The 13,086-nt window shown below is 42.1% G+C and overlaps 1 protein-coding gene across 1 annotated transcript in view; it reads right to left on the bottom strand.

Annotated features, from left to right (window-relative positions):
* LOC101483010 (tumor necrosis factor receptor superfamily member 14) overlaps positions 1 to 13,086 on the bottom strand; it is a 17,447-nt gene extending 4,361 nt beyond the window's left edge. The window contains exons 1-4 of the mRNA XM_076879883.1: positions 13,022 to 13,086; positions 10,806 to 10,949; positions 5,471 to 5,570; positions 3,151 to 3,235 (exon numbers count right to left, since the gene is read on the bottom strand). Coding sequence (XP_076735998.1) covers positions 3,151 to 3,235; positions 5,471 to 5,550 — 165 coding nt within the window. The 5' untranslated portion in view covers positions 5,551 to 5,570; positions 10,806 to 10,949; positions 13,022 to 13,086. The remainder of the gene's footprint in view (positions 1 to 3,150; positions 3,236 to 5,470; positions 5,571 to 10,805; positions 10,950 to 13,021) is intronic.

The raw sequence follows: 13,086 nt of genomic DNA, 5'->3' as shown, positions 1-13,086 counted from the left end.
TATTGGGCATGGAGTTCACAGGGTACTACTGGAACCACTCTTCCACTCCTCCATAATGACATCATAGAGCTGGTGGATGTTAGAGACCTTGCACTTCTACATCTTCCATTTGAGGATGCCCCACAGACGCTCAATAGGGTTTAAGTCTGGAGACATGCTCGGCCAGTCAAGTACCTTTATCCTCAGCAAGGCGCTGGTCTTTTTGGAGGTGTGTTTGGGGTTGATATCATGTTGGAATACTGTTCGGTAGCCCAGTTTCTGAAGGGAGGGGATCATGCTCTGCTTCAGTATAGCACAGTACATGTTGCCATCCCCCGCCCCAGTGCCAGCAGCACTCATGCAGCCCCAAACAATGACATCCCACCAACATGCTTAACTGTAGGCAAGAAACACTTACCTTTGTACTCTTCACCTAGTTGCAACCACAACCCCCCACACCATCTGAACTAAATAAGTTAGTCTTGGTCTCATCAGACCACAGGTAATCTGCCTGTCCTCAGCAACCTTTTTGCTGGCTTTCTTGTGCATTATCTTTAGAAGAGGCTTTCTTCTAAGACGACAACCATGCAGTGTGCTGCGTATGGTCTGAGCACTGACAGGCTCAACCTCCGCCTTCAGCCACTGCAGCAATGCTGGCAGCATTTATACATCTATTTTAAAAAGACAACCTTTGGATATGACGCTGAGCACATGCACTCAATTTCTTTGGTTGACCATGGCGAGGTTTGTTCTGAGTGGAACCTGTCCTGTTAAACTGTTGTGTGGTTTTGACCACCGTGCTGCAGCTCAGTTTCAGGGTGTTGGCATTATTCTTATAGCCCAGGCCATCTTTATGTAGAGTAACAATTCTTTTTTCAGGTCCACAGATTCTTTCCCATGATGTGCCATGTTAAACTTTCAGTGACTAATATGAGAGTGTAAGAGCAACAGTGTTGGGGAGTAACGGAATACATGTACCGCCATTACGTATTTAAAATACAAAATATGAGTAACTGTATTCCGTTACAGTTACAGTTTAAAAAGGTGGTATTTAGAATACAGTTACTTTGGTGACATAAATGGATTACACGGCGGTACTTTCCTGTTTCATATTGTCGCGGGTCAGGACTGTTTGGGTTTTGTTTGACAGCTACGTTCTGTTGTTCCAGGCGGCAGCGTTACAGTTGCCATGGTTACAGGGCGACGCTCTCTCTCTCTCTCTCTGTGACTGTGTGTTTCCTGGGTGAGAGAGCGCCTTTTTGTTGTTGTTGTTGTGCTAAGCTAATAGGCAGAATGCTACAAGCATAGCCCTAATGAATGTAGCCTCATAGGCAATGTAGTCCGTGCTGCAGGGAGAATGGACTGCCATACCCGCTAGGTGTCTGTGAGCAAGAGGAGGGAAAAAAAGGAAAGTGGAAATGTACGAGCTGTCACCGAGCAAAAACGGGAGCTGGAAGCATGTAAATATAAAAATAACCACTGCAGCCAAGAAGAGTGCCTGACGAGCCCAGTTGTAAGTAAGCTATTAAGACTCGACTGTACACCGTGTTCGTGTTTTCCTCTGAAAACAATAAGTTCTGTTGGAGCAGCCTTTCAACGCCTCTCTCTGTCTCTCGCTAGCAAAGTTGACCCAGACAACAAAGTAAAGCTAGTTTTCGGCTACGAGCCCGACATGAACCCGACGTATTAGTCAGAGGTCCCTTTACTACGGTTCGGAGCCGTGGACCTTGAGTAATAGTAATAAATCACACAGCAATAGTGCATTCACGTAGTTGTAAAAAGCATGATAATATATTAAGTAATCCAAAGTATTCAGAATACGTTACTGTCATTGAGTAACGTAACGGAATGCGTTACAGAATACATTTTGGGGCATGTATTCTGTAATCTGTAACGGAATACATTTTAAAAGAAACCTTCCCAACACTGAAGAGCAATAACACCAAATTCAAACACATCTGTTCCCCATTTCCACCTGAGACCTTGTAAAATTAACGAGTCACATGACACCAGGGAGGGAAAATGGCTAATTGGGCTCAGTTTAGACATTTTCACTTTTACTCCCTTTTGTTGATAGCGGTTTAGGCAATAATGGCCGTATGTTGAGTTATTTTGAGGTAACAGCAAATCTACACTGTCAGACAAGCTGTAGACTGACTACCTTACATTGTATCAAAAGGGTCAAATTGTTGTCCCATTAAAAGATATAATAAAATATTTACAAAAATGTTAGGGGTGTACTATACATTTCTTTTCCTTCAAGATATTTTTTTTTGTCGACTCCGGCATTGTTTCACAAATTCAAATCTGAGGCCATGATTGAACATTAATATTTAAAAAACGAGTAAAGTTAAAATCCCAAAATGCTTAATGATCATTCTTAACTGGCTCGCTACCTCCCGCTTTTGGCCTAGGCTGTCACTTGAGCCCATTTCCCTTTAGTAAAAAAGGAGCTCCTCGGCCGGTGTTCCAAGCAATCTGAACAGATACTAAAATGTGATGTTGTGAGACTGCATGCCACTGATTAGCTGGTCAGTGGCGTCACTCAACGAGTCAAAAGAGCATCTCAAGAAAATTAAAACTGCCAATTTCTGAAATTGAGAAATGGCTACAAAAACAACATCCTGTTCCCCATGTCTGATGAAAGCCACAGACCAAGCAGCAGATCTATTCTTGCCTCAACGTCCACCTTTGTTGTAGCATTTGTGTAACATACTAATTACATCACGGGGCACTCAGCTGCATTGCTATGACGATTATGCAAATAAGGAGGTACTGGATTTTAAAACAAAACTAGACAATCTTATTCAAGTTGTGGCGTGTCGATCTGAGTAGATGGAACGCTAGTTTGAGGGTGGAGTCAAGGAGGCCATTTCTTCATCTTACAATGCTGTGATTGAAGCCATTCAATGCAACTCTCTGTGAATGGTACTTATGACCATTGATCAATGTTCTGGTAGAAAATGTTCTAAAAAAAATTTGCTTCTTAAAGCTGAAATTAACTTTAGGTTTCTGCATGTGGTGACATGTTACTGTACACTTTTGACTAACAAAGAGCATCAGGAGAAGAAGACATGAAGTCAAAACATGAACGGGAACCAGCAGATGGCGCTCAAGCCTTCAGGAGAGCTGCTGAGCCAGGTGAGCTGTAACTTCATGTAAATATTTTACCAGAAATGTTGCAGGATTCACAGGTTTCCAGAAACATGTCCCTGAGATTTGAGACAATGGAGTGGAGTGAACAGCTGGACTACACCTGGAAACACAAAGATTTTTTTTTTTTGCAGTCTTTCGTCATCCATCCTCACATGCAGACACAATAATATCAACACAACAGACAAAATATATACTTAATAGAAAATAATGAAAGCAAAATGATAATAGTGTTAATTTGGAGCATCATGTAACTCAAAAGTGACAAAGCTATGACTTGTTCATCTGAGTGAATAAATCTGTTTTGAATCCTTGATGTTCTGTACTCTCGAACCAGAAGCCAAGGAGAACGAACAAAGTCAGTGTGCACAGGGATCCTGGTTCAGCATGGATTTACTTCTCCTGCATCCCTCTGATCGATGTTAAAGAGATCAATGTGAAATGTAAAACTTCCACGACGCTTTGAAAATCTTAGTGACAAAGTAAAGAGTCATGGTGAAGTTGATCAAATTATCTCATGGAACTGTTTGTTTGGATGAGTGGATGCATTTAACAGGAGAGGTCGGACGCATCAAGCTAACGTTTCATTCATCAGGATTTCCATCTCAAGTTTAACAGCTTGCTCTGCATTGGTTGCTCCAAAGTCCAAAAGTGTCTTTGGAGTATTTCACCTACATGGGAGGCCAAAGCATGTCAATCTGAGAGATTCTGAATCTGAAGTCCAGATTTTAATTAGGTCGCACCAAAACCTTCATTTTATTTTTTTTTATGTCATTCAGAGGTGAATTGCTGCTGTGTTTTGTATCATTGTGCTGCTGCCTGAGTGCTCTTGAGCTTCAGCATATAATCTGATGTGTGGACATTCTCCATCAGGATTTTCTGGTAATGAACAGAATTTATGGTTTCATCAGTTATAACAGAGCAGCCCAGACCATCCACACTACCAGCACTGTGTCTGGCTGCTGCTGCAATGTTTGCTTTATGCCAAATGTAACGGGACTCAACTTTCCAGAAAGTTCAGCTTTTGTCTCGTCAGTCCATAGAATATTTCTGAGAAGCCCCAGGAAAATCTATGTTTCTTGGCAAATTTGACACTAACCTTTCCTCCTTGAACTCTCCATTTTGTCTCTTTCTTATTGTTGAATCATGACCTCTGACCTTAATCGTATTGTAGGGTCTACCTTACAATATAAAGCCCCTTGAGGCAACTGTTGTTCTGACCTACTGCTGTATAAATAAAATGGAATTGAATTAAATTAACTGAGCAAAGTGACATCTGCAGATCAACAGATGTAGTTCTGGAGTCTTCTTTGACCTCCTGGATGAGTCGTTGATGGTTCCTTGGAATAGTTTTGATAGGCTGGTCTCTCAAGGAAGGATCAGCACTGTTCCATGTTTTCTCCATGTGTGAATGTGGCAGGGCGTGGTTGCACTGCAGCTGCAGGGGAGGCAGATGCATCTGAGTGGCATCCGCAAACACGCCTCGCTAGCTTAAAGGCTGAACTAGGTTGTTGTTGTTAGTGTGTGTGACTCTGTGCTGGAAAGTTGCAGCCGATTGTTTGAACAAAAACCGTTAATAAAAGTGTTTGAAAATGCTGAAAATCACTGAATTGTGGGCAGTTCTGTCATTCTTCTGTCACAGTGGATAATGACCCTTACCATGATCTAAGGCAGTGGTTCTGTGGAGAGTTTCCCTATATTTAAAATTTAGATTAATCCTCTACACTAAATGTTTTTACCATCAGCGTGACAGCACCATGCAGCCTTAGCAGTTTTAAGGCCCACGGAAATGGGCACTCCAGCTGGTTGAGAGCGAAGAGCCTTGGGAACTCCTGTGTCATCTTTGCATACCTCCACAATGGTATATTATTTAATCTTAAAAAAATGGAGATTTCCCACATACCACCAGAGAGAGCCCAAGTACCACTGGTGGTACATGTACCACAGTTTGATAAAGACTGGTCTAAAAGTGGTCAGGTTTAAGGACTGGACTTAAAATAAGTGAAAAAGCAGCCAATGCACAAAAAAAAAAACTGAAAGATTTTCAGTGATTCAGTGCAGAATTATTTTTTAAAAACACAAATACAGAAGGCCTGTAGGCTTGGAAACAAAATATAAAGAAATACGGTGTGGCTCAAGACTTTCCCACAGTGATGTATTTTCTTCAATAAGAGCAAAATGGCTCTGCAGTCAGCTCATTAACGGGAAACTGGAGAGAACCAGTCTGAGTAAGCTACAGTCCAAACAACAGCTGAGCTTCACATATGAACAAGTACATGTGTGAAAAAGAATTTATTCACAAACTCTGAGTCAGGAACAACATTTAGACACACATTACCTCTCCGTGGTAGCAGCACCTGGTCCTCTGCAAAAATCATCAAGTCTTTGGAATGAGCGGGTGCGCTTTAAGGATCCCATTTTCAGTTACAGGAAACACCCTATAAAAAAGAAAAAAAAAAGAAAAACACTTTGATTCATGTTTTTGTAAAAAAGGTTCTATCGGTTCTATCCACGCAGGGCAGACAGGATGTGCTTCTGTACTCGCTGCAGTGACTTTTTACTCGACTTCCTGATGAAATTAAATAAAACAAGTTCATGAAAAGCGTTCAACTTCTCATTGAGCATTAAAGTTCTGTGCACTCGTTAGCAGGGATCAGAACTGATAAGGATTTAGCTATGTTGATTCAATTATTGATTCTCATTGGTGCTGCTTTGAGAGTCACCATCATTGCTAAGCAGCATATCAAAGACATTATTGCATCCTGCGTGGTCAAATGTTTGTGCATGCTGGAGTTATTTCTCCACTTTGTTGTAATCAGTATTGGGGTTTTTACTCAAAAAAGTCATCCAATACACATTACTTGTTACTTTTCTTAAAAGCAATGCAGTACGCTACTTAACAATATAAACCTATAGGCTACAGTCCCACATACCCACAAACATCTCTGTCTTAATGATAACACACATACTATAATTCCTATAGTATGTAGTATGAACACAAAGCTGACAGATTATAGTGATTCTACTGTAGAAACATGAACCAGTAGAAATGAAGGCTGCAGCCTGTCTGATCATCAGAATGTTACATGTTTAAGTTCAGCCATATTTACGCTGCAGACTGTGCCACTATTTCCTCAGCCAGAGGCCTCAAGCGGTGCGTGTGGGCAACAAGGTCTCAAACAGCATCACCCTGAGCACGGGGGCTCCACAAGGCTGTGTGCTCAGTCCTCTGCTCTTCACCCTGTTGACACATGACTGCACACCAACCTACAGCTCCAACCACCTTGTGAAGTTTGCGGACGACACAACGCTGGTGGGGCTCATCACCAAGGGCGATGAGACCCACTACAGGAAAGAGGTTGAGCTCCTGACCACGTGGTGCAGAGACAACAACCTCCTGCTAAATGTCAGTAAGACCAAGGAGATTATTGTCAACTTCCAGAGAGGCCACACCTGTCACCCCCCATTGACCATCGACGGCGCTGCGGTGGAGAGGGTGAGCAGCACCAAGTTCCTGGGGGTGCACATCAGTGAGGACCTCTCTTGGACCACCAACACAGCATCACTGGCCAAGAAAGCACAACAGCGCCTCTACTTCCTGCGCAAACTCAAGCGGGCAAGTGCTCCACCACCCATCCTGACTACATTCTACAGAGGAACTATTGAAAGTATCCTCTCCAGCTGCATCACTGTGTGGGGCGGTAGCTGCACTGACTATAACAGGAAAGCTCTACAACGCATTGTGAGAACAGCTGAGAGGATAGTTGGTGTACCACTCCCCTCCCTGCAAGACATTTACACCACTCGCCTCACCCGCAAAGCCATCACAATTGTCAACGATGCAACCCACCCCGCGCACTGTCTGTTCAGCCTCCTGCCCTCTGGAAAGAGATACAGAAGTCTCCGCTCCCGCACTACCAGGCTCACCAACAGCTTCATCCACCAGGCTGTGAGACTGCTGAACTCTCTTCCCTCCCGGCTCCCAGCCAGCAGAATCACCAGATTGGCAGAAGTATAGTAGACAGATTGGACTCTACCCCCCCACCCACGCACACTCTCCAACAAGGAAACACTCTCTGAACCAAGAACTGAAAACATTCCTGACTTGCATTGCAATTGCATACACCTGCTGCTATATATATATTTTTAGTATTCTTTTAGCACTATTTATATTATTATATTACTATTTATTATCTTATTGTTAGGGCTGTTTTTGTTTTTGTTGTGCATCTGCACCTTATTGTTGTCAATGCCTACGCATGGGACAGTGTGAAACGTAATTTCAATTCCTTTGTATGGCAAGTACATTTGAAGAAATTGACAAATAAAAGTATTCTATTCTATTCTATTCTACTAGGTGCTCACGATAAACAAATTTTAAATGAAAGCCAGGGAATTTTGGTAGCACAAAAACAAGTGGCTATTCTTTGTGACCATATGGATCGGTCCCTCATATTACCATTATTTCCCCCACAGGCACAAAGTTAATACTTAAAAAAGCAGCAACAATACACAAAAATATAAAGAGTACTTGGTGACAACTTTGCTTTTAGCCTTTAACCCTCTGGTGTCCAGGGTATAACTGGCTGTTGTTGATTACTTTTGATTTGGCCTCTATATTTCACCTTTAAAAACTGTTTATCTTGCCAATCTGTTATTTTTTCATTTTGACATACTGTATCAGCACAATTTATCTAAATCCAGACAAAAAATGTAAAATACCATAGAAAAAAAGTTTTGACTGTTAAAACCACAAACATGTTTAACGAATCATTTTCATAACTTGAAATGCAAATAGAATTTGTACATTTTTAAAAATTATTACTTTCCCTCTGCCTATACAACCATATGCCACATGTTTCCATATATATATTTTTTGATTGGTTGACATGGTACACTTTAACACCAATAGGGAAGGGAAGGAGTGTTTTTTTGCTCACAAGCAGAGAGTGTTTGGTAGCGTTCTCCTTAGAAAACGCCATTTTTACCATTTCTTCCCGGAGTAAACGCCACTGTTTTATTCAGAAAAAATCACTGCGTGTACTTTTGATCATAACTCTGGTTTTACATGGCCTATCAACACAATTTAAAAACTGGTATATAGTTTGAAGTCAGTATTTCAACTTTTGACAAAAGTTGAAATGGAGACTCTGGGTCCGTCGACCCCAGAAGGTTAATCAGCCTTAAGTCTTAAGTTGGCTAGTTATGTATTGGGCTAATGTTTAAAGCTTTCACTTGAGTAAATTAACTCATATTACTGCTAAGTAATGTTAGCTAAATTCACAGCATATTCCATAAATCTCCGTGCCATAACTAACTACTATAATAGCGCTGCCATACTGCATCACACTCAGTGCATTTCAATCATTTCTCCAGCGAGTTTGATAGCTAGCAAAATAATAATAATAATTAAAAAAAAAAAATAGCACGTGTATGTACACGTACTGGAAAATGATTTACTAGGACTCACCTATCATGCAACTGGAGAGCGCAAACTCCACCCACTAAAACAGCAACCTACAGGTATGTTAGCACACTTATCCCCGACTGTCCCAGGGAGGGGCGGGGTCACACATTGAAACAGACAGAGGCGCAAGGCAGCCCAGGCAGGGAAATTTTGTTTTTACATTTTGCAACTAGTTTTTTTTCTATCTAATAAGAAAACTATTCAGTCATTTAGTTATATGTGGTGAATAAAATACAGTTACACTTTCGAGCACTTTTAAGCACCGCATCAGAAATTCAAGCACTTTTCAAGGATTTGAAGCACCCATACGAACCCTGCATATAAGGGGGAAGAGGAAATGCTATTGTGGGTTCATTCGGGGCAGTGTGCACGCTGTGTGTGGATGTGAGAGGAGGATCGCTTGTCCTTGTGATACTCCTATTGGGGAGGGTATCCAGATGTAAATGGTAAAATGGTAAAATGGCCTGTATTTGTATAGCGCTTTTCTAGTCCCTAAGGACCCCAAAGCGCTTCACACTACATTCAGTCATTCACCCATTCACACACACATTCACACACTGGCGATGGCAAGCTACATTGTAGCCACAGCTGCCCTGGGGCGTACTGACAGAGGCGAGGAGATGTCTTTTTGCAAAAGATGTGCACCAGACTGTGTGTGCAACTGTTACTTTTTTTTAAGTTTCCTTTCAAAGTTTACTAGCTTTCTCTCAGTTTTCAGAATCAGAATCAGAAAAAAATCTGAACGGGTTTTATTGCCAAATGTTGAGTAGGTTTACAACATTAGGAAATCGCTGCGGTACTTAGTGCAAAACATACTGTAAGACAACACTTAAAAATCAAAATTAAAAGTGCTAAGCAGAATAATATATACATGTGCGCAGGTGATGATCAGTGCAAAAATGGAACAGATGCAGAGAACACAGTACAGGCTCATGTGTTTGTGGCGGGAACAGTCATATGGTTGTTGTTTATGAGTCCAACAGCAGAGGGGGAGAAACTGTTCTTATGGCGAGAGGTTGTGGTCCGAATGGACCGGAGCCTCCTGCCTGAGGGGAGCAGGTCAAACAGACTGTGTCAAGGGTGAGAAAGGCCAGCTGTGATCCGAGCTGCAGGCCCCAGTGTCCTGGAGGTGTACAGGTCCTGCAGAGATGAGATGCAGCCAATCACCTTCTCAGCAGAGCGCACAACACGCTGCAGTCTATGTTTGCCCCTGATGGTGGCTCCAGCGTACCACACGGTGATGGAGGAGGTGAGGATGGACTCGATGATTGCAGTGTAGAATTCCATCATCGCCTTTGTTGGCAGGTTGAATTTCTTCAGCTACCTCAGGAAGTACATCCTCTGCTGGGCCTTCTTTATGACAGAAGTGATGGTGGGCTCCCACTTGAGGTCCTGGGTGATAGTGGTACCCAGGAAGCAGAATGAGTTCACAGTGGTGATGAGGGTGTCAGTCAGGAGACACCCTCCTGAGAAGGGATGCGTCTCCACGTTGGAGGTGGTTGTGAGTTCGAGTTAATTTGAAGGTTTTAAATAAACCCCATGTGATGTTGTTAACTTTAACCACGGCTGCCCATTAGGTGGGGTGGGGTGTTCAGTGGGGTGTGCAGCTTGTTCCAGACCAATATCAGTGTGTCTTGTTCCTTTACTGTGTGTCTGTTGTAACTGACTGGATGATTGGTGTTGTGACACTGTGTCCAGATGAGCCCAAGAGGGTGTGGGAAGGAAGGTGCTGCCCCGGAGGACTCAGTGGTCTCAGTGGTCCTCAAGGCCATTATCCCCCTTGTGGCAGGGTGTGGGAAATTGGGGGTGCCTACTGAGCCAGTTGTGACAACAACTGTCTACAACATACAATCCAGTTTTAAGATACTTGCCAGGTGTCTCAACCCCCACTCACATCTTGGGTTAGTTGATCTGATTGGGTCACATGATACACTGAGGCAAGGTATCACAGAGATTTCACCTGGAAACTTCACCCACACCTTTATTCACACCTTGGGTTGTGTGATAGGGCACATGATTAATAGTGGGTCGACATCCCATTTAAGGATGTTGACCCAGTAGATTTTAAATATCTGGGACTCTCCACCATTTGGTCTTAAAACTGAAGAAGTTCCTCGAATGAAACGTGTTCAAGAAACTTAAAGAATTTGCTTTTCTTTCCAAGCTCCTTAGGCTTTCTATAAAGTTATCCAAGTAAATATCTTACCAAAAATGCTGCAGCATTCACAGGTTTCCTTCTTGAAGACATCTGATCTGACAGGCTGACAGTTTCCTTGGTCCAAAAGAAGAAACATGTCCCTTAGATTTGGGATGATGGAGTTCTAACAGGAAGAACAAGGAAGGACAACATCTGGAAACACAAAGAAATGACAGGTTAGAGATGAGCCATCAACAGGCCTTAAAGGGTTCCAGAGGACGATGAACCAATGATTTTAGATCAGGATTACTGACACATGATGAAACTGACTGTTTGCAAAAGGACACACACACATACAGAACTACTAAACCATCAATCGTTAACCACCGAACATGATTCTAATATTCCACATTTATTGCAAGAAACAGAGACCACAGTGATTCATATTAATTATTTAACCACATAGGGCCGGCTCTTTCCTGGGTCAAGAGGGGGCGTTACCCCCTTAAACAAACGTCCTGCCCCCTTAAGTCAAACTTAAGAAAGTTAAGAAAGAAAATAATAGATTACCCACAAAACTGAATATGGACAAGATTTGGTACAGTAGCTGAAAAATCCACTGGAAAGAGGCACCAATGAGATGATAAGTTTCACGTTTCGTTCGCTCTTTCCCTCTGTGCTCCATTTGTGCGCAGGGTCACACAGCACTAGGCAGAGATCCCCCACTCACCCTCCCCTTAGCTCAACATCTAATCACTGTTAGTATACAAATGACCAGGTGTCAGGTTTCTCAATAGGCAAGGCAGAGCAAAATTAAGCCGCTAATCTCTGTCATCAAAATCATAGCGACTGTACCTAAGAGTGAATTATTTAAATGTTCTTCCTTGTATTTGTTAGAAACATTTTTGTAATTTCCCCTTAATTGTGGGACTTGGTGTGAGAGGAAGTAATACTCAGCATAGACTGTTTTTTTAGTGAAACAAAGCAAGTAAAGCACCGCCTTCAAGTTTATAAAGAACCCATGTCAAAGTATACCACTAAGTTTACCACTTAGTGATGTGTTATGCACAAAATCAGAACAGCCAACTCCCTTCAATTGAGAGCTGGCTCCCCACTTTTCTTTTTTTTTTTTAAACGAGGTTTGTTGTGTTGCCACAGTATTTAACTGTGGCAAAACAGAGAGAATGAAGAGGAGCTTCTTCCCCCAGGCTATTCGGGGCCTGAACCAGGTGTAGGACTGGACTCTCCCAAACACGTCACTATAAGACTGGACTCTCACACACGTCACCACACGCACCACCACACATTTCCTATAATCCCTATAATTTATAATCCTTATCTTTATAATCTCTTCTGCTATTTGCACATTCTTTACTGTAAATTCCTAAGTTAATTTGTAAATTTTTGTAGTAAATTGTAAATATTGTAAAACTTTTCTTCTGTCATTTAATGGTCGGGCATTGTACAGCTACAAGCATTTCACCCCCATGTCATACTGTGTATAGTTGTGTGTGTGTGACAAATAAAATTTGAATTTGAAACTGTCTTCCTACATATATGGCACACAGCATAATTTCTACGCTGAATGTAAACCCAATTATGATATGTGAAGAAAGGCAAGATTGCATGTTTTGTGCCTCGGGTTTCTCATCGGCTCACACACAGAGATGAATGACGTATACACTCTGGTTCTTGTAGATGATAAACAGATCACCCGATTTACTGGAAGTCACGTGACCAGAGAACCAATGACCGCGCACGTGCAAGGGGATTTCTTTTTAAGAAATAAGCAGTTACTTCAAAGAGTACAAGCATTAAACACAGAAAATACTGCATTCTGAGGTGTAATATTAGAATTAAGTAATTTATTATTTATTTTTAAAACCCACAGGGTGAAATAAACACGATCTCTGACGTGGCGATTTAGGTAACATACGCAAATAAATCAACAAAATAATCATCCGCAATTTGTATAAGTTATAAGTAATGTTCCACGCAGGTCTCTACGTGTGACACTTTAGACACGAACACGTTCATAACAACACCAACGACCAGAAAAAAACAACACCGACGGCAACAGCCGAGATCGAGGAAATACATCCCGTTGCTGGTTAGTGAAACTAAACCCACAAAATCAACAGTTGTCGGCTGAGCTGCTGTGTGAGACTAAATCACTGCTGTGGATAAGTGACGCGACTCACACAGCCAGCAGCCACCTCATAACTTTATCGAGCTGTCGGAACATGACCTTAAAATAGCATTCAGGCTAAAATCGGAACACTTACCTTTGTCACTACCCGATCCGTACCGGAAACCCGATCGGTACCCCGCATGCACGAAAGGTTTCTAC

The sequence above is a fragment of the Maylandia zebra genome, linkage group LG23 (genome assembly GCF_041146795.1).
Source record: "Maylandia zebra isolate NMK-2024a linkage group LG23, Mzebra_GT3a, whole genome shotgun sequence".
In the NCBI taxonomy this organism is placed as follows: domain Eukaryota; kingdom Metazoa; phylum Chordata; class Actinopteri; order Cichliformes; family Cichlidae; genus Maylandia; species Maylandia zebra.
The sequence above is the reverse complement of the archived record's forward strand: the minus strand, read 5'-3'. Positions and strand labels throughout refer to the sequence as shown.